Source organism: Hyalella azteca, unplaced genomic scaffold (assembly GCF_000764305.2).
Source record: "Hyalella azteca isolate HAZT.00-mixed unplaced genomic scaffold, Hazt_2.0.2 contig16275, whole genome shotgun sequence".
Taxonomy (NCBI): Eukaryota; Metazoa; Arthropoda; class Malacostraca; order Amphipoda; family Hyalellidae; genus Hyalella; species Hyalella azteca.
The window spans coordinates 1,567-22,787 of NW_025946100.1; the positions used below are offsets into that span (position 1 = coordinate 1,567).

Below are 21,221 nucleotides of genomic sequence, written 5' to 3' on the forward strand. Positions count from 1 at the left end.
GCAAGAAATATTTGCTAAAAAATTATAATTTGGATATAAATGTCACTTGAAAACTGAGTGCTCCAAGTTGGAGCGCTCAGTTTTCAAGTGATGTAATATCACATCAATAATATGATAGTGTAATATACAATATACGACAATAAGTGTCGTTCTACATCTACATCATCTGAAAATGAAAAGGAGTTCTTCAGAGTAAAGTTAGTTATGGATGAGTACAGTACCATCAACTGGGGCTACTCAGGACGATTTCAACGTTTTTCATTCATAACTTCTTACCCTGAAACATTTCATAAACAAGTTTAGGCTCATTTCAAAGCTCTTTGCAAGGGCTATCACATGGCTTCTCCAAAAAAATTCCATATGCTATTCGTAAGGTGCCAGAAGCAAAAAAAGAGTGTCCCGAGTAGCCCCGTAGCACGGGGCTACTCGGGACACTTGGAATAAAACTTCATTTTAGAACAAGTAACTTTTCAAAATTTTCAAAATATCGTTTTTCACCATTTTTTCAGGAATTTTTCAAAGCTAGTAAATGTAGTATTTTTGAACTTCCTTTATACTACATAGATAGGAAAAATGTTGACATTTATGCCACTATATTTAGTTTTATGATATTCCAATTTCTTTTGCTACTAGAACAGTTTTACGCCCTGTTGGAGGACTGTCCCTAGTAGCCCTGGTTGACAGTAGTACACTCTGCATGCTTCAAATGATTCAAAATTTAGTTTTATTTTAAGTGTCCTAAATTACCCCGTTTCCAGGGGTAATTTGGGACACTTTTCTTTTGCGTCTGGCACCATACGAGTAGCATATAGAATATTCTCAGAGATGCCGTATGATAGCCCTTGAAAATACCTTTAACATGAGCCCAAATTCATTTGTTGAAATGTTTCATCTTTCATGGTATAAAGTTATCAATAAAAACCACTCAAAATTGTCTCTTATTACCCCGTTTGAAGGTAGGTACTGTATTTTCTCAAAGTGAAATATAAAATAATCCATTTTAGCCTAAAAAACCCAATTTTATTCTAATTATATCTAGGCACAGTAAAAACTACCTATATTTAGGCACAGTACGTAACTAGAAAGTAGTGGCATAGGTACAAGCCTGGCAATTTTTGAGTAGGTATATACACACATAGTACTCATGAGATTTGATACAAATTCTACACTGCTAAGTGCAATTCTCCAAACTATATGGGTATTTTTAGAGTCCAAGACTATACATCAGGGTGGAATTTTAGCAAAGGTGGTTCATGTTTCCACAATCAATCCAGTTTAGTCACTAATCAGTTCTAAAATTCACGATCAATCCAGTAAGAATGAATCCAAGAAAGTATATATATCAAGATTCTAAGTATAAAATAAAAATCTATTATCCAACTTTGAGATATACTATGAAATGTGCAATTGTTAATCTATTACCTCTCCATGCAGAATTTCACCCTGCTATACATACTATCTTGAATTAAGTGGCAAAGTAATACATAGTCGTCTCTTGTCACACTGCTTTTTGCTGCTCTCAAGTCATCCTAGTACAATACGTTGTTGTGGGCAAGGTTGCTCAAACATGCAAATTGTATTTCAATCTCTAAAGACTTCCAAGGTTGCTGGCAGCTAATATTTATGAAATAGACATTTGTGTTTAACCTTTATCTTTTAAAATTGCAGCGAACTAAATTTTATAGTAAGAGGCGCATGATTTTATATGTATATGTTTCTGTGGGGGGCGCTAGAAATTCAATAGGGAGCCAAAGGGGGCGCTAGCCCGAAAAAGTTTGGGAACCACTGTTCTAGTTGATCAAAGTTTATAAAGACATCAATTTTGTGACTTAATACCTAGATTTTTCTATATATGATAATTTAAATGCATTCTTGTTAAATTTTCAACATAAATTTCAGTGTGAAGAGGAGGATGACAACCTGACTGGTGCTGGTGCCTTGCAGCTTGCCTCTGATGGGCATCACGCTAACAAACGAGCTCACCATAATGCTCTAGAGCGCAAACGCAGGGACCACATCAAAGACTCCTTCACATCTCTTAGAGACTGCGTACCTGCTTTACAGGGAGAAAAGGTTCTTTTTAGCTATGCATCAACTGAGTAGCATGAAATCTATTCATAGTTAACATTATATTTTTTAGATATTTTTTCCATCTGTTCATTTGGCACAACTTTATTCAGAAAAAGAAAATATTTGTATTATACTTAGTACTGAATATAAAACTGCATATTTTTCTGGGTTTTCTTGTGTTATGCTTAAGTTTAATGCAAAAGCTCAACTCAAACTGGTAACCTACTTGACTGATTCTGTCCTGTTATATAGGTACTAGGTATGTATATATATGCATGTATCATACATTCATTACGGTATTACTTCTGTGGGTTCTTATTTCATTGCATTTTTAACTTTTAATTTGTCCCTTGTATGGAAACCACCAGTGCATTTGGTAGTAATCCAACATATTGGCTAAATTTATTTTAAATTTTTTTCTCATATTTCCATTTAAATTTCAGTCTAGCCGAGCTCAGATCTTGAAGAAGGCCTCAGACTACATTGATTTTATGAGAAAAAAGATTTCTGCTCACCAAGCTGATATTGAAGACCTCCAAAGACAAAATGAGCTGCTGGAAGCTCAGAGTGAGTTGAGTTCAGATCTTGATTATTAACAAGACGTGATGTTCCTATAGGTATGTTTAATTGTATAGTTAACCCTCTGAAAGTGACTACCATATCGAAGATAGTAAATGGCTAGTCCAGGGCCTAAAAAAAGTTAAGAGATCGTTAGTTCATCAGCCAATCATTGGACGGCCTTTCAAGCAAAATCCACCAATCATAGACAAGAAATAAGAGCATAAGTACTTACGTTCACTTGGCGAGTTTTGAATGTATGGCCCCAGGTTATCGAGTGCCTTATTTGTATCAAAGATTCTGTATTTCCTGCCAAGATATAGCAGTACGGTAGTTTATGTGCTGTTAATGGCAAACAGCGTGCTTTTAGGTTATAGGAATTTGCAGTGTTGGCCAGTCATTGTCTGGCCAACATCTTCGTCTTCCAAATCTTTATTCAAATATTCTTCATGAGTAGTACACAATCAAATATCAATGCTTAAAAAGGATGAAAACATAAAAGGTGACAAGGATTTTAAAGTGAATACCCATAGTATAAGTTGATGAACTTTGTTGGTGACATTGGCAGTATTTATTAATATTAGATTTGCTCACAAAGCTCTTTCAATTTAAGCATTTGTGGAGAGCCGTGTGCTGCTCATCTTCACAATTTGTCTGGGCTGTTGATGTAAAATTGATTGCTCCATTACATAGAAGTTACTACCTATATGCATCCTTTATATTTTTATAAAAATTCTAGTGTGCGATCAACAACTTCACTCAACTTTGTAAAAATATTGCTTATTACGGTATATATAATATAATACACCTAAGTTGAGAATATTTACTTAGCCAAGATGGAACTAATCCAAGCAGTGCACTTACTCAAACCATTTAGTTATGTTAGCAATATCCGCATTTCAGTAATTAACTTTGTTTTTGGCAAATGAGAGTTTTTTAGAAACCAGTTAATTTTAATTCCCTGATCTAGTTTAAAATTGTATTCAATATTTATTATACTCGTATGATGCTGCTGGTATCCCTGATACTTTACTGGTCTTCACATAGGACTCAATTTCGCTCAAAAATAAAGTCTTAAACAACTATCTGCTTTGCCACTGCTGACTGAGTTAACCTCGTGTTGTCAGTGTGCCTGGTGCCAATAATTCCTCTGTTTACAGTCAAGTCCCTGGAGCGGGCGAAATACACGGGAAACTTTGCTGCCATGAGCAGCAATGGCGACCCCTCTAAACAGGGCAGTGATGACTACAGCGGAGCGTCCTCGTCTGAGGAAGCTGATGACGAAGACTTGGATGACCAAGCCTTCCCTCGACGCAAAAGACTCAAGAGTTAGCCCTTGACTCCACCCGTGTGGTTAGGAATAACAAGCAATCAGTTGCAGTGTTCAGCTAACGACTCTTTGCGTTTGAGCAATCAAATTTAAACTTAAGACAATTCCTGCCACCATCTGCGATTTTGCGCCATGTTTTCATCTTTTAAACGTTTCATTTTTAACTGTTCAACGTTTAGTGAACAGTTTATTGACTGTTCAATTTATTTAACGTGTATTTTTAACTGTCCAACGTTTACTGAGCAGTTTTCTGTGTACTTCCATATTTATATGCAGCTTCGCCTCCTATTTACATATATTACATTTACATATTTAAATGCAGAGAGTCTATTTTGAGTTAGCTGCATAAAGAAGGGTTTCATTTTAATGGCATGTGCAAGAGATTATCCTGGTTTTTTTTTAGAATTTTCCCGCGATATTTTTATCACTTTATTTTAGGCTCATGTGATTTTACATCACAGTCCGGTAAAAGCCAATAAAGATTTTAAAACTTACCACTGCTTGTGACAATTTTAAAATGTCCTATAAATGTTTCAATAAACGCATTCACTGTTGTGTTTACTGATATGATTGTTTGACAACAGAGAGCAAATGACCTCCTCTGCTCTGATAATGGAAACTGATGAAAATGTGCATAATGAATAATTCCTTCGATTATCCGAATTCTTTCGAGATGTAACGCAATTGTGTCCAGAGTTAGTTAGCTTCATCACAAGCTGGTTGTTAACATCCATTTATATTCTGTTCCATGTACACACTTGAATGTGTTGTTACCAAATATTTTTAAGCCGGGTCATTCTTTATAACTGGTTTTTAATTGTAATGTAAACGAAAATTGCCAGTAACCTTAAAAATTCAGTATAAATATTGCCCGATTAAGGGTTCTGTTGCTGGTCAGGTTCATATCCAGATTTTTCTGTAACATCAACAGTGCAAAGTTTTCCAACAGTGCCAAAAATTGTTCTGTTTTAATTGAAGCTTGTAAAGAGTATTCTTTGTATATTAGGTTGTATTGCATCTATTGTTTGTTGCGCTGAACGTCTAAGTGCTATATTTATTTTTTTTTGCATTGTTTCTAATTTATAGATATTTTGGGACTGTCCGCTATGTGCTTTGTTTTTATCCGCAATTATTTCAATTAATTCGTGTCTGGTTGTAGCAAAATTTTATCGTCTGAAAAAAAATCTTTCGTCCAAATGACTGCTATTTACCCCTGCCAAATTAAAGTGTTTTTCAGTAAAATCCTTCCGTCTTCTTCAGGTAGGAGTGACTTGAATTTTCGTTACCGCCCTTTACATTAATAATCCTGTTGATTTTCTTTTCAAGTGGATTAACTGGTTTGAATGCGCAGCTCAAGATTACGTATCACCTAATTAGGAGAGTACATCTTTAAAAAAAAAATTTCAGCACTCTTGGAGTTACCTCGCTCATGGTGTGTTCAGGGTTCGTACCGGTCATGGAAAACATGGAAAGTCATGGAATTTGATTTTTCGTTTTCCAGGCCTGGATAGTCATTGGATTTCATTACAGGTTATGGAAAGTCACAGAATTTGAAAATAAAAGAAGAAAAGGAGGTGTTTTTCTGTGCTGCGTGTGTTTACTGTTGGTGCAATCAATTGTTTCATGCGTCCTGATTGGTAAAGCGATTATCAATGTGGGGGATCAGCTTTGAAGAGCCATGATGAGCTATGCATTTACACGTTTGCTATTTATTAACTGTAGGAGATGATAGAATATGCAAGGTTAGTCTTTCAGTCGTGCTAAACATGTCGTATATGAGTATTTGAAAATTATATTGATGAATGATGGTCATGGAGAGTCATAGGAAAGTCATGGAATTTTTTTCTAAATACCGGTGCGAACCCATTGTGTTGCATATGCTTCAATCTTGTTAATGATTTTTCTACATCATGTAAAAAAATGGTAAGAAGTTGGGGTTACAGCTAGACTGCTATTTTAATTACAAAATCATTTATGATCGCCGTACAATTTGTGATCATTTCGGAAAATAGCTATTTTAAAGTAGTTCATAAGTGAACAAATTTTTAAACTACTTGTTGTTGTTGCTGCAGCCTGGCCGCCACTTCCAGCACAGATCTGACGGGTAGAGAAAAAAAAGTGATTTGTTAGTTTCCGTCGTTTTTAGCGCATTTTCTCATTTATGGAAAAAATTCACTATTGTGCTCGCCATGTCCGTCCGTCTGTCTGTCTGTCCGCCTGTGACTTGACGTTTTCGTCGACGAGAAAATGCGCTCTCTGTCACTCACTGCAGTGAGTACTGAGTTAAATTTTTTATATATTGAATGACTTATAACGAGCGTCGGAAATTATTGTGACAAAATTGACTTAGTTGAAAAGACCAATATTTACGAATATCATGCAGAGTGAGGGCTTAAGCTTCGGAGACGACCATTGAAGTTTGCGTTATAATTTTTATTTTGAGAGTTAGAGTAGGTATGAGTTCTATATGACGCACACATTATAGATATTTCCATGACAGCAACAAACTGATGAATGCTCTGTTGTAATCAATCAATAGTAATTAATATTTCACCTCCATGAGTTAGGTTGTTGAACATATCCCAGTTTTAAAGCAAAATAATTAATCGATTATGTTCATTTATGAGCGCATACGGGATTTATACATTTTTTAGAGACATGACGCACGCTTATACGCAATATTGCCATGACGTACGCCGCGTCATCAATAGAGCAATTTTTTTTATTTTTCTCACACGCCTTTTTCTTCAGATTCTTCCTATAATAAAATATTAGATAACTATAATAGGCATAGATCACCTTGGGAAGATCTCGTGTTCAGCGAGAACGATGCGGTCACTGAGCGTCTGCTCGGTGTCACCTTCCAGTACAGGCACGCTCGCCTGCGCAATTATGGCTCCGCTGTCTACCTCCGCCTTCAAATTTAAGAGGTCTCAAGGTAAGCATTATGTAGGTAAATATAATATATATTTAAGTAAAATACTGAGGTTATGAAGTCCTAAACCAGCACCTTTCAGTTTCATATATCGTAAGATAGCACTTGTATGCAAATCCGTAACTGAGGTAATGGCAGCCTTGACATCCTTCAGAGTTGAAGCGTGCATCTGAGTGACCTAATCATGAAAAAGTATCACTAATGAAATCTAGAATATAAAATCAAAATAAGATTTGCCATGAGTAAAAAAGACAGGTCGACAACGCTAGGAAAATTATCGAAATGTGAAAAATCGAAATTTATGCTTAGAATTACTAGGCCGCAGTAACTGCAACTCATCATAGGTAGTAATCCACATTGGCCTATTCGAAAAAAAGATTGACACGAATAATTTCACTGTTAATTAGCAATGCTGTAAGCGACATGAGTATCTCAATCTGTTTACTTGCTCAGCCACGACACGAATACAATTGAACAATAATATTCATATATATGAATCAACTAGCAATTCAAAAACGTATATGCGATCTCATTCCTGTTCGCAGAAAGTTGACTAGCGTACCATAAATATACGACGAAAAAATGAACACGCGTTTATTTTCTTGCAGATTATCACACTCATCACAGTTCATTATGTTCGCAATTTGCGTTAAGGACAGTTCGTCCTGTAGGCAATGTGTTAAAAAATCTGAAGCGCTAGCATTACTAAACAGCTTTTTAAACACACTTTTTAAAAGATGAGCTGTCATTTTCACAAATTGTTAACACAACGAACTGTGATGAACGGTGAGTTTAGTGAAAAGAAAGTACCGCGTGCTCATTTTGTCTTCGTCTAAATATGATGCGCAAGTCAACAATATATTCGCCAGTATGAATGAATGAGAGTTATCTTCATTACTTACTTCCACGTAATGTACGGTGCAGCCTGTGAGTTTCACACCCGCGTGCAGCGCCTGCTTCTGCGCGTCCTTGCCCTTGAAGGCAGGAAGAAGAGAAGGATGGATATTTATGAGGCGCCCTCGCCAGAGCTTCACGAAGCCCTCCGTTAGTATGCGCATGAAGCCTGCCAGACACACGAACTCGATACGGTGCTTCATGAGCTCGGAGTGCAAAGCTTCCTCGAAGCTTTCTCGGGTCGAGTGGTGGGTGTGGTCAATTACCTGTTAGGGCATCAATCATATTGGAAATTGTTATTAGCAACTTGAATTTGATTTTACAAGCAACAAACTTGCTCAGGGGTGATTTTATCGGATTAGGTCTCATCACAACATTACGTAGTGTTTTTCAAAGGAGTCTTGTTTCACGAAGAAAAGTAAATTATCAGCTTACCAGTTGAAATACTTGATAATGCTAACCTATATAATCTAATGTAAAATATTATTTGTATTTGTGTTTAATACAATAAAATGAATGCAAAAATCTTTAAATTTGCTCACCAGAGTCGGAATTTGTTGTTGCTCCGCCCACACGAGACCGGCTGCAGCAGGGCGGTTGCTCACCACCAGGCACACCTCAGCCGGACTGCCGCGTGCTGAGCAAGCTGAGGCTATGGCCTGTTAGAAGAATTGTATTATATCAAAGTTTGTAAATTATAGTGTGGTTAATTTATTAATATAGAGAGCAAGTAGACAATCAAAGTCGAAAAAACGTAAATAATTTTTCACTAAATTTTTTCGTTTTCAACGACAATTTCGTTATAAATTTCTACTCGAAAAGAAAATGGCGAGATTTTTTTCTTTGAATTTTTGACGTTTATTTGTCTAGTTTCATTCTGATTTTGGAATATCATTCTGAAACAAATTTTACGAGTAAAATTTGGAAATTGCAAGAAATTAAACGTTTTCAGATTTTATTCAAACTGTATCAAGCGCAGACAATTCTCAACGGGGACATAGCGTAGCTCTTCATTATGAGCTGACTTCGCGGATTACGAACAAAATACATCATTTATTCGTTATAAGTGTTATTTTGAAATTTACGCCATTTACGAAATAGTAGAACCGTCGTACGAATTTTAATGAGAGCTTTGAATAGGCATTCGTTTTGGTATTGAAACTGTTAAACAAAGTTTGAATTATCATCAATTCCATGGGTTCTAATCTAACTCTCTTTACCATCATGTTAGATCCTCTGCCAGATATCAGGATAGCTGTTCTTATTCTTCTGGGTGGAATCACGGTAGGATTTTGGCTCACAAACGACGACAGGGAGGCAGAGAGATGCTCTGTCAGGTTGTCTATCACCACACTAGGGCCGCCTGAAATACGAGCTTAATTACTCATGTGATAAAGTGGAGCCTATGCTTGGAATTGATTTGCTCGGAACACCTGATACTTGATTATATTTACTCGAGCGATAAACTGAAGCCTGAGTTCGAAGATTGTCTACTGACTTGCACGATGTTTGGTATGCAGAAACCAATTGTGAAGGGCTTCGTTATATGTATATAAATAAATTAATATGGAATGTACTGAAACAAAGTTGTTATGCAAAAATCAAAAATTTAAATTTTTGATATGAGGAATAAAAATATAATAAATTAACACTAACAATGGGAGGAATTGAAAGTAATTCCAAATGAAGTTAATATTCGAAAAAGTAGCTCCATACCTGGAGGCCTAACAAAAAGGCGTCCGACTTCTGCAGCGCCTTCGTCACTTAGGGCTTTCAGGACCTTCTCCTTCAGCTCCTTTTTCACCGTCAGCAGCAGACCTATGCCTAAATTAAAGGTAGCGGCCATCTCTTCGGCTGACACCCCTGAAATTACAAAAAATTTGCGCGAAAATACAGACATTTCATCCTAATTCAAAATCATTTGCTTACCACTAAAAATTTTAACTGAAATTTCCAGTAAACAAGACGTTACCTATTGAAGATTCCTAAAAATTAAGACAAATAAACAATAAACTCGCCTTGGCTGGCGATCCAGAGAAAATGTGGCGGGATGGTACACTTAGCGAGGTCGAGTTTTGCAGCGAGATGTGGTGGCAACATCCGCCCCGCGTTGCCCAAGATTCCACCGCCTGTGATGTGAGCAGCTCCCAGGATCTGGCCCCGCACCTTGCTGAAGACCTGAATGTTCAATGAATTAGTGGCCTGTTAATTTATTGACCAGCGTTCGTTGTGTGGTTATTAAGATTCGTGATTAACTGAAGTTTATTTAACAATTGTTTGCTTGTAATTTATATAATATGAGCAGGAGCGCGTTCAGAGGAAAATGAACATCTTCCCATAAAACAGACTTGTTAACAGGAAGCAATCAGAGAGGTATAATGTACAGAAAAATTATAAAGTCGTCCGCAGAATCTTTCTAGTATTCGTTCAACCGTCGCTTTATTGTTTAATTTCCTGAGTAGGGTCTCGGTTCATATTTAGTACGACTAAAAAGTTTCAATTTAATCAATACCGAGTGTCTTTGCTGTTTTCTAATTTACTGGCAGATTTGCTGTAGAAGCAATGACCTTTGAGTAGAGACGCGTGGGTTCAAGTAGCGCTTGTCCCAAAGTAGACGCTTGGCTTTGGAACGGGCAAGGATCGGTATACTTCAATCCCAAGCTTTCCACTATTTTCCTGACGAGGCTGAAGCCGTTAGAGTGGAACCCGGACGACTTCACGGCAATGAGGCAGTCGTTTTCGGCCATCAGTAGTCGCTTGGGTAACAGTTCCTCCTTCTCGACGACACCCACAGCGAACCCTGCCACGTCGTATTCACCTGACCGGTACATGCCCGGCATTTCTGCCGTCTCGCCGCCTACCAAAACGGTGAGATTTAATAATAATAATCGTTTCTTGGCGTATTTATAACAAACTTATAAATGACAAATTGAAATTAATCGACGTCATAGAAATATAGTGAATTGTCAGAAATTGTAGCCGTGATTATGCTAGGTCATTTTATGTCGTGTATGATAAGTAAGTTAAAATTCCTTTTGAAGTCATATCAAGAATAACAAGTGCGTACTTATTGCCTGCCGATGTCATTCTCACTAGAGAGTAACATCAAAACCCTCATTTACTCACCAACTTCAGCGATACTATAACTCTAATTTTCAACAGCAAGAGCGACACTATTTCATACCAGTGTAGTGCCGACGGTGAAGAAGAGGCCAAGTTTGGCCTGTCGCCGATTTTTGTTCTTGTTGTCAATTGTTCACAGGAGCTCTAAAAACTGGCCTTTTGAACAGCTCTTTTCAAACCTGACAACCTTTGAATAGCTACTAGACTTTTACCGGGTCCGTGGGGTATGGACACTTCAAGTCTGAACATACATACTGCTGCATAACTTCGTTTAGTTTATTCTAGTCAACTATAATCCACATTTACTCACCAAACAGAGCGGAATTATCACTTCGACTTACCAACCAAGAAGAGCGACACTATCACCTCTACTTACCAACCAACTGGAGCGGCATTAAACACATCATTTACTCACCAAAAAGAGCGGCATTAAACACCTCATTTACTCACCAACAAGAGCGGCATCAAACACCGCGCATTTACTCACCAACAAGAGCGGCATTAAACGTGTCATTTACTCACCAACAAGAACGGCATTAAACGTGTCATTTACTCACCAACAAGAGCGGCACTAAACGTGTCATTTACTCACCAACAAGAGCAGCACCAACGTCTTTACAAGCCCCAGCAATGCCGTGGACAACCTCCTGCAGGACGCGAGGCTGCAGCTTGCCCGTCGCAAGGTAGTCGAGGAAGACGAGCGGCGCGGCGCCGTGACACTGGATGTCGTTGACACACATTGCCACCAGGTCTTGGCCTATGGTTGTATGCACGTCCATTGCGTTCGCTATCTGCACAAAAAAGTTAAAGTCTGCCAAAAAAAGTCTTCTTATCTGCACAAAAAAATCTTCATGGATTCGCCACGTATATTTATGCTGTATGATTATTTATTTGTTCTTGGTTATGTGGCTCCCCGATGGCTCCAAGAAAAAGCTCCACGATAGAAGATTGTTGGAATCAATTGGTTGAAATCAATTATAACGAACACGGGATGACCAATTTTGAGCACACACGATTTTGCTGCCCAACGATTATCTCGCATGGAAATCTCAATCAATCAGAATATCTAGCGTTCTGTAGGCTTTTTGTTCCCTTCGTAGAAAAAATGCTTTTTCCATTCATGGAATGTTCTTGGCCTTCAAGCTCTTTCAAAATATCACTCGATTGAAATCAGTTCCAAATTTGTTACCTAGCACCGGCATTTGGTATCTCTTGACCATTTTAATGAGGTGTCAGTTGATCACATTCTTTCAAAGTCTCTAGTACTGCACATGCTTGGAGGTAGGTTGATGCAGGAAAATAATCATGTAATAAGGATAATTCAATTCGGGTTAATAAATACAATTCGGGTTATAATAAAGCTTCCTTATAGGATTAGAACTCCCTCTTCTCACCATGAGTTTAGTCCCGACACCATCAGTCCCGGTCACCAGGACCGGTCTTTTGAAATCTTCAACACTGAGATCATAGAAGCCACCGAAGTCTCCAAGACCTCCAAGCACCGCAGGCCCTTGAGTCGCTGCCACGCTTTCTTTGATGGCGGCGACGAAAGCGTCGCCGGCAGCGACGTCGACCCCAGAACTGCTGTAGGTCATGCCTGATGAAGGAGACCTGAGCAAAGATGCGCGTTTCGATGCCTCAATACCACAGGAAAATATATTATAATATATTCGTTATCAATAATATTTAAATGATAGAACAGTAGTACGTTAATTTAATACTGTTTAGTACTGGCACCACTGCAGAAAACTAAGCCTCTTAATTAGAGTTCAATTATTTAAGTGTATTATATAGTCAAATAAGTATCCACAGAACAGTACAAAAACTCGGCGGTTACAGCTTAAAATTTAGTGAATGCAAGTTTTAATTGAGGTTTTAAATTGGATATGAGCAGTGCTTTGATTTTCTCAAAGTGAATGCAAGTGAATCAAAGTTGTGTTTGATGTTCTAATAGTTGATGCCAAGGGTTCCCTTCCCTATTCTTACAATGTCCAGTGTTCTTTTGCGTTTGATTCGTTTAGTGCTGAGTGTATGACACTAATTTAGGCGATCAATGAAGGTATCGATGAATATAAAACTATAGAGCAGAATACGAGGTGCGGGAGATACGTATTTTCAACTGAATCTACATAAAGGTGGTCATATAGGCTCCTTCAATAACCTGGCTTTTGGACGAATACTACAGGAGCTGCATATTGACTTCTTTTTTGATATCCTTTTACCGAATGCGAAAGACCCGATATAAAAAAACTATTAAGTTTTCAGTCGAATTAAACACGCATTATTTTATACTAGTGTCTCTTTTATAAATTCTAGAGTGCTTTAAGTATGCGTCTGTGGTTATATGATAATCGTAGAACTTACACTAATCCAACCTATAACATATTGCAAATGTAAGGTCATGGCATAACTTACCCTGATGTTTTAACACATTGCGAACTTTTTCGCAAGCTGAGTTGCTCCTCAGCCATGCAACCAATATCGTCCCGCCACTCAGCTCCCTCAAATTTGACCAAGGCAGCTCGCCGACAGGCCTCCTGTCGAGCCACTGAAGTGGAAGAAGCCGTCACCACCACAGTCACCACCCTTCCACCCGCCGTCACCAAGCAGTTACTGTCACTGCCAGCCACTGGCGATATCGCCGTCGAATTGTGGTAGACTTTGACTCGCAGTTCGGAGTTGTGGTTTTCACTTGCCGCCTCCAATCCTGTAACAAGTAAGCTATTTTTTTTATAAAGCAGACTATTGATATTTTATTAAATACAAATCGGCTGACATTCCTGACACGCGTGATAAATGTCAGGTATGTGGTATATAAAAGTGGGCGAGTACTTTTCACCGTCCCTTATAGCCAACAGTAAATTGATGATTAGGCGGCAAGTCGGGGAAAGTGATTAATCTCACTAAAAAGATTAAATCTCAAATCGGAGAGTCCGGGAGAGTGATTAAAGCGCATTAAAGTGATTACATCTCAATCAGAAAGTCTCGGAAAGTGATTAATCCTCATTAAAGTGATTAAATCTCAAATCGAAGAGTCTTCGAAAGTGATTGGACTATAATATGAATATAAAAATGTTACACTTGTTTAGTCAAATCCTAAGAAAATTAACAGAGATTTCATCCCAAATGTTCAGTACTGCGGGGCCGTTTTAGAGGAAAAAAATTACTGAATATCTACCAAGTCCTCGGGTTTCAAAAAGTTGAGTCCACACAACACACAGGACTTGGTCCACACAACACTCACTCAGTCCACAGTCCACACAACACTTATGAATAAATCGTTTGTTCAAATATTTAACCTCTACCCGATCGCATATTCAGCTCCCAGAACTCGACCCAGCTTCAGGTACAGTTAAAATTTGATTTCAAAACTATAACCCTATTTTAACCGCATTTCAAGGATCACACCCAAGAATGTTCGACTTTTGAATATGCTCAGAAATACAACGCTTGTCAACTAAAGAAAGCAACAGGTAATTAACCTGAGATAAGGAGTCCTTTAGTGGCGGAGGCAGGATAGTCCTGCGTGACGACCACCACGGCGCACGAGACTTGGTCCTGCAGGAAGCGTACTAGAGGCGCTTCACAGAGCCGGCCTCTGGCGCATGCCTGCGGTTTCGAAAATGTGTTACTTCGTGATGCAGGAGTGAAAATTATTTTTTAACAATTATATAATATACGTAATATGATAATAAATTCATGAATATATGTACTGTATATCTTCATTATAATAAATGTATTGTATATTATATCTTGTCCGTGTAAATAAAATTAAGTGTTTAATATACATTTCCTTCTTAAGGTACTTCATGCATTCTGTTTAATGCTTCAGTAAAAGCTTAGTAGTAAAAGTGTTCATATTGCCAAATGATAAGAATTTTATTTTATTATAACAAAAAATATCGCTATCATCAAGAAAACAAACAGAATACGAGGCGCTCGAGTTCAGCCGAACTGCATGCCATGCATTTGATACAGAACGCAACTATACTTAACACTTGATTCTGAAAGCAGGTGGCTTGGAGGCAAACTTAAACGACTTGGCTGTTTACGCTAGTGACTATTCATCTGCTTATTCAATATACTGATTGTTGAATAAAACTCTAGAATTACGCCAAGAATATTACACAAAGATCGTAATTTCAAATTCTGAGCTCTTCGTTCCATTAATTGTCGACAGACAAACAAAATGCAGGCAAGATCCGAAGCCCTCGCATTTGTGAAGTAACTCTAGAACTCATATGCATACATAATAACCTTCATAGTGAGGTAGATGTTCGTATCCAACAGAGGCAAGATGGCTTCGGTCTCAGGGTCGCCGAACCTGCAGTTGAACTCCAGTACGGCGAGCTTGTCCACACACAGCATGAGGCCCGCGTACAGCACTCCTGTTCATGAAAGATCATTGGTGTGACGCAAGTGACTTGGTCCCGTCAGCAAAAAAGTTAAGTTTTCGCACATGCGTCAGCCAATCACTGTTGGCTTTTTAAGCTAAATCCACCAATCACAGACGAGAAATCAGCCGCTATGAGCGTTCGTAGGCCGCTAACTGTGCGAGAGCCGCTGCGTGTTCTTAAGCGAGTGTAGATAGTGCGGCCCCTGGTATGAATACATTTTGATGCCACTGGTAAAATGGTAAAATTTCATAGGCCTATACATGAGTAAATTGTGTCATCGACCTAAGCAGCAGGCTCGGCCGAATGTCGGCCGACCGTCGGCCCTCCATGAAACTTCTTGGCCAACTATGAAACACCTGAGACTTGTGGCAAGCATGGCGGTCGACGGCGTACGACGAACTTGTTTATGTTAATATTTAACGTCATGACATAAAATAACCAATTGTGTCATAGACCTACTAGTAAATTGTACTTATCGCAGTCTTGAATTAACTCAATCGATTTACATTTTGGGTCAAGATTGTCATTTTTTAGAATTTTGCCTTCCAAATTACCTTTCCTCACTCCTTAACTTTATAAGATTTAAATGAAATATTTTCTAGAATCTGGCCTTTTACGTCTAATCGTTCTCGTTGCATAGGCTCTTGTTTCATAATCGGGATATTTTTCTGCGGCTAACACGATTCGTAAACTCATAATTTCGTTGAACATATCGATTTTCTGATCATTTAATTACTTTATTATGATATTTTAGTTTTCAACGAACTCATTTGTGCATCGTTACCTTTGAAAGGAACTCCGTCGAGTGCCATGCCGTCCACGGCAGCTTGCAGAATATCCTTACAGAGGGCGGAGGTGGCGGCGTCCACAGGGTACGGGCACACGGCCCCCATGCCCCCCGTGTTGGGGCCCGTGTTGCCGGAGTAGCGGGTCTTGTGGTCCTGGGAAGGTGGCATCATTGCGATAGACCGCCCGTCCGTGAAACAGAGTGCCTGCAATAGAGAGAAAAATGCAGACGAAAATTACGTGTGAAAACTTTTTCAAAATTTTTAGTAGTGAAACCAGTAGTAGTGCACATTTTTTAAACACAATCGATGACTAACACAGAGTTGTATTAAATCAAAATAATTTTTTCATGACTGGAAACAAATGAAGTTAGCATTTGAATTAAATTGAAAATGGAAATAGTGTGAAAGTACCCGTCTAAATAAAATTGAAAAAAATTAATTAGGCAGTTATGAGTATTATTAATATCATCATAGAGCGTCGTGTACTCTGACCTCGACAAAATCTCTAGAAATTTGGTAATCTCTAAATGGAAATCGGCACTTACGGATATCTCTGAACGGATATAGGCACTTACGGATATAGGCCTGTCTCTTATACACATCTAGATGTGTATAAGAGACAGTGACTGCTCACCATCTCATATCAGATTGTCAACANTACGGATATCTCTAAATGGACATCGGCACGTACGGATATCTCTGAACGGACATCGGCACTTACGGATATCTCTAAATGGACATCTGAACTTACAGAAATCTCTAAATGGACATCGGCACTTACGGATATCTCTGAACCGTACAGCCGCTGCTCTACCAGAAGAGAGCTGGCGGCCTTTCCGTGGACACTGCGCAGTTCGTCCACGGCGGCGACGGCCTCCACCTTGTCGCTGGTCACGATCACGCCCTTGCCAGCCGCCAGTCCACACGCCTTTATCACCCAGCCCTTCCACGTGCTCCTGGTGGGGAGAGGAAATTTAATATCATACTTGCCTGCGGCCACTACACACACCTTTACCACTTAACTCTTCCAGGAACTTCTGGTGACGGTTGGAGAATTTAAAACATATTTGCGTGTTATACTTGACTGCCGCCAGTCCAGATTACTCAACTCTTCCGGGAGCCCTTGTTGCGGGATAGAGAATTTAATGTTTTGTTAGTCTCGTACGTATCTTCGTAAAGACAATCCGGCAGTAGCGACAAAGAAAGGCGTTTGTTTTGAAAAAATGCATTAGCGGATAAAGGCATACATAAAGACGTGTTTCAGATGAAACGTTTAACGCCGTTGAACATATAGAGAATGTAAAGCAATGAGCCAATTCATGAGGACAGATGGAAGATGCTTTTAATTTTAATATGTTCCCAAGTATACTTTACAATACCTGGATGAATATATTTGAAAAACTTTGGTCCATATATTATGGACAAGTTATGCTACACTACATGCACTGTATACCTCTGATTTGGTGTGTAAAATGGACGTACAAAACTTATATGCTTTAGTTATGAGTATGCTTTTGCTTGTTTTTTACGGTAGTGCCTAATCTTAAATTTTGCTTATAGATAATATTTAGGTCATATATTTCAGTCTTTAAGGAACAGGATCATCACTCATGACTAAATTCTTCTTAAAGTGCTAATTTCTTGCAAACTGCTAAAATCATTTCTCATAATCGAACCCAGTCGGGAGACAAGGAACTGAAGTATTTAATTTAAAAACTTTAGCCGAATATTACAAATTAAGGTAGGGAAAATGTTCAAAGCTATTTTACACGGTTCAAGTTGACAGGCAAGTGACACGAACACGATCCAAATTGGCGGGTAAGTGAGACGATCATCGTTTTAATTTCAGAAAATCTTTGTTGTGATGCACCAAGTCCTTGCCAGATCTTCAGCTCATCAACCAATAATCAATCAGGCATCACACTGAATCTACCAATCTTAGTCCCGAATCCTCGAAACTAGAACTTACACCCACCGTAAAAACTATACACTTTTCCCCCGGTTTGAGGGCATAGACTCACTGTTGAATGAAACTCTTGGCGGAGTCTGGGTCAGTGAATACGGCTGATTCAGCAGTGGGTATTCCGTGACGCAGCATGAAGGCTTTTGAAAACGCCTTATCTGCCTCGAGCATCGCAGCAGCTTTTGATGGACCGAACACCTGAAGCGGAACGCAAATAAGAGCGTTATATTCGAGAATATCTGTCTATGCACGAGCGAGCGTTTCAAAATACGTTTCAGCAATCGGTTATTCGAAATGCGTTTATGTGATCAGCGTTATGGATTAGGCTTAATAAATCAGCGTTTCAAATATGTTTCAGGTAGGAGGAATTCAATTACCGGTAGATTTTGACGTTGGTTCAATATTGGTTGGCAATCTGAATCGTTATGAGTGTACGCCGAGTTCGTAATATACGTTCACAAAACTTATAAACCACACAGCAAACACCGGCTGGTGAGAGTGAGCTAGAAATTAAACTGTAAAAAGACTAGTGGCGAGAAGAAAAGGCTAAGATAAAATCGAGTTATGCTCGGACTGGGAGGTGTGATTTCTTCATACCCGAAATCTTAAAATCAATTATAAAAAAAACTTATATGCTATTAGTGACCTGGGAATTCGTTAATTTAAATTATCAGAGAGTTGTACAATTCTTCAAATGACGTTGGTAGTTCAAGTTGAACATTCCTAGATCAAGTTGATCTACCAACGTCATGTGAAGAATTGTCCGACTTTCTGATAATTTAAATTAACGAATTCTCTGGTCACTAATAGCATGCGTATAAATCAGTAAATTCTGCCATCTCAAACTAAAACTTATAAATTGTACGTCTGGGATGCTCACTAGAATGCCTGCATGCGTCAGGGTATCGGTGATACCATCTGCAAGAGGAGCCTCGGGACCAACCACGACGAGATCCACTGACCGGTCCCGGCAGAACTCCACCACACTCTGGATCAGGACACGCATGCACAAATGTATGGAAATTAGTAAACAGAAATTTAATCATATTGATCAAATGCGTTGTGATTAATTGAAAATCGCGAATTTTTTTCTAAAAACGTCACAACCCCCTTTAGGACCGGAAAACTAGTGAACGTAATTGAGTTGAAAGAACGTGCGATAAGCTAGAGCAGACTGTCCCTATGCTTTTTGACCACATTCGTGAACATTCCTAAGATGTGGTTAATTAGAGGAGCATATTTTAAACTTTCAATTACTCTCATATCACGTCAAATGGAATGGAAAAGGTTTATAGTTTACCGTTTTTCATATTTGACAACTGTTATTTAAGCAACTTCAGTTTACTTCAGTCAGATGATAGCATCAAAGTTAGAAGCAAAAAGTTAAAGAGTGCCGTTTCGAATTGGAGAAAATTCAATTTCGTTTCCATTTCCACTTCATGCTTTGAGCTGCAACTTGACCAATCAAACTAAACGGAATAATTAATTACCTGGTGTTGCTTCACGTCAAGGTTCAAACATTCCACGCCCTTTTCCTTCGCAATGCCGGGATTTCCAGGCGTGACGTATATCTTGTCTACGACCTCATCTTCCGTTTCACCAGTTTTTCGGCAAATATCACTGATACTCTCAGGTTCTTTATCATCACTTCTTGATTCACGACACTTTGTAAGAGCGTGCACAATAGCGTGCTCTCTGCCACCACCTCCCAGAACCAAAATAGAAGCCATCCTGCAAGAAAAATTAAGGTCAAATTGCAATTTCAATGATTTATCGAAAGTGGGGAAGGGGCTAGGCTGCATGGAATAGAAATATTTTGGGGTTTAGCGTGTGGGTTACGACCATTGTTTTGGCGGCTTGCAGGTCATTGGCTCGCTGGTTTACATCCATGAAGGAATTTAGTCCCTGTGGCTTTCAGCAAGTAATCATGTTGGCTAATTGGCTCTGCAGCATGCTTGCGCACGGGGTGAAGTATGAAAATTATGCTGGTATATGGCAATGCTGGGTTATTTCAGTCGTCCCTTATAAATGGGTCGTGGTAGCTACAATTAAATAGGTATTTCTTGCCAACATCTCTGAAATCGTGAAGTCTAATTCAAAATTGTTACACTCAAGCATTAATTTAAGCTAACATTTCCATTGCGTCTTTGACTATCGGATTGGAAGCAGCCATTGGACTTGAGAACGAGAGCGAAGACGACTCAAGAAAATGGAACCTGTTCTACAGACAGTCTTCGCCTTAGCCGGCACAGCGCCTACCTGCGTAGTTGCGCTACAGTATGTGATCTTTAAAAATAGTATACGTATTAGTGTGTCATAGTTTAGATAAAAATTTTATTATATAACATGTCCTACCCACACCATGTCATTATCAGCTGGCAAATATCAAACTGGCTTCTAAATAGTACCGTGAAAATTTATGAATGAATTTTCCAGTATGAATTAATTTTTCTTATCAAAATATGTTTAACAAATTGGCACTCACAATGATAGGAAGGTTCTTTAAAAAATACGCCACTATTAGATTTAAAATAATAAAATGCATTCTTTCAGTACTAGCAAAGTCCTGGTGATACTTTTGAATAAATTGTGGACCACATTCGTTGCACAGTTGTGAGAGTGATATATAAATATGTTCAAACTAAATTAAAGGTTTCGTTACGAAAATTCACTAAAACTGTAGATACGAAAACTTCAACTTAATCTTTATGCAAAGACAAACTATCCCATCATGTTTATGATGATCAAATCTGCCCCCATTAAAAAATGATAAACTTATAAAATAATGTAGCCTATGGCACCCGCTCACCTCAGCAAGCAAAAATTCAGTGGCCAAAGTTACGCTAGTCAGTAACTACAACCTCTTTTCACAAGGCCAACCGGAGCACTGAGGTGAGATCGACTGGAAAAGATTGCATTCAGATGGTCGTTAGGCCTCTTCAGCCATGGGCCGACTGCGCACAACAAAACACGACTGTAATTATTTCGTAACAGCGTCACGTTGTCCGCGTTCAAGAAATGCAATTAGCCCCGCCTATGCGTCTAACTGGAACGATTAAATTTCGTTGAAATTACCTAGTCCAGAGCGATCACAGATCAGGAATTTGGAATTAGGTAGGAATGTGATTCCTGGACTTGTTTTCAAGGAATTCTACAGCGCATG

The 21,221-nt window shown here is 38.7% G+C and overlaps 2 protein-coding genes across 2 annotated transcripts; one reads left to right on the plus strand and one right to left on the minus strand.

Moving 5' to 3' along the window:
• Positions 1–1,899: 1,899 nt before the first annotated feature.
• Positions 1,900–5,155, plus strand: LOC108679323 (protein max; the record flags this gene model as incomplete). Its single annotated transcript, XM_018167926.1, is given in 3 exon segments — positions 1,900–2,073; positions 2,514–2,637; positions 3,789–5,155. Coding segments are annotated over 3 exon segments (471 nt in total), but the record flags the coding sequence as incomplete, so codon positions are not given.
• Positions 5,156–5,889: 734 nt separating this feature from the next.
• On the minus strand, positions 5,890–21,007 carry LOC108679322 (trifunctional purine biosynthetic protein adenosine-3). Its single transcript, XM_018167925.2, has 19 exons — positions 20,868–21,007; positions 19,549–19,789; positions 18,939–19,046; positions 18,117–18,256; positions 16,877–17,051; positions 16,092–16,299; positions 15,168–15,298; positions 14,393–14,519; positions 13,326–13,617; positions 12,305–12,521; positions 11,503–11,701; positions 10,355–10,644; positions 9,806–9,965; positions 9,504–9,650; positions 9,008–9,150; positions 8,330–8,446; positions 7,796–8,053; positions 6,758–6,873; positions 5,890–6,055 (listed from the first exon to the last, which is right to left on the minus strand). The coding sequence occupies exons 2-19, from the start codon at positions 19,786–19,788 to the stop codon at positions 6,004–6,006; spliced, it is 3,120 nt and encodes a 1,039-aa protein (XP_018023414.1). The 5' UTR covers position 19,789; positions 20,868–21,007; the 3' UTR covers positions 5,890–6,003.
• Positions 21,008–21,221: the final 214 nt, after the last annotated feature.

Bases quoted from the DNA above. Each gene is read 5' to 3' on its own strand.
- LOC108679322 (XM_018167925.2), bottom strand. From the start codon at position 19,788: ATGGCTTCTATTTTGGTTCTGGGAGGTGGTGGCAGAGAGCACGCTATT. The intron at 18,257-18,938 runs GTGAGCATCCCA...GTTCCGCTTCAG, and splicing joins TGACGCATGCAGGCATTCTA to GTGTTCGGTCCATCAAAAGC. The intron at 16,300-16,876 runs GTAAGTGCCGAT...TCTCTATTGCAG, and splicing joins TGTACGGTTCAGAGATATCC to GCACTCTGTTTCACGGACGG.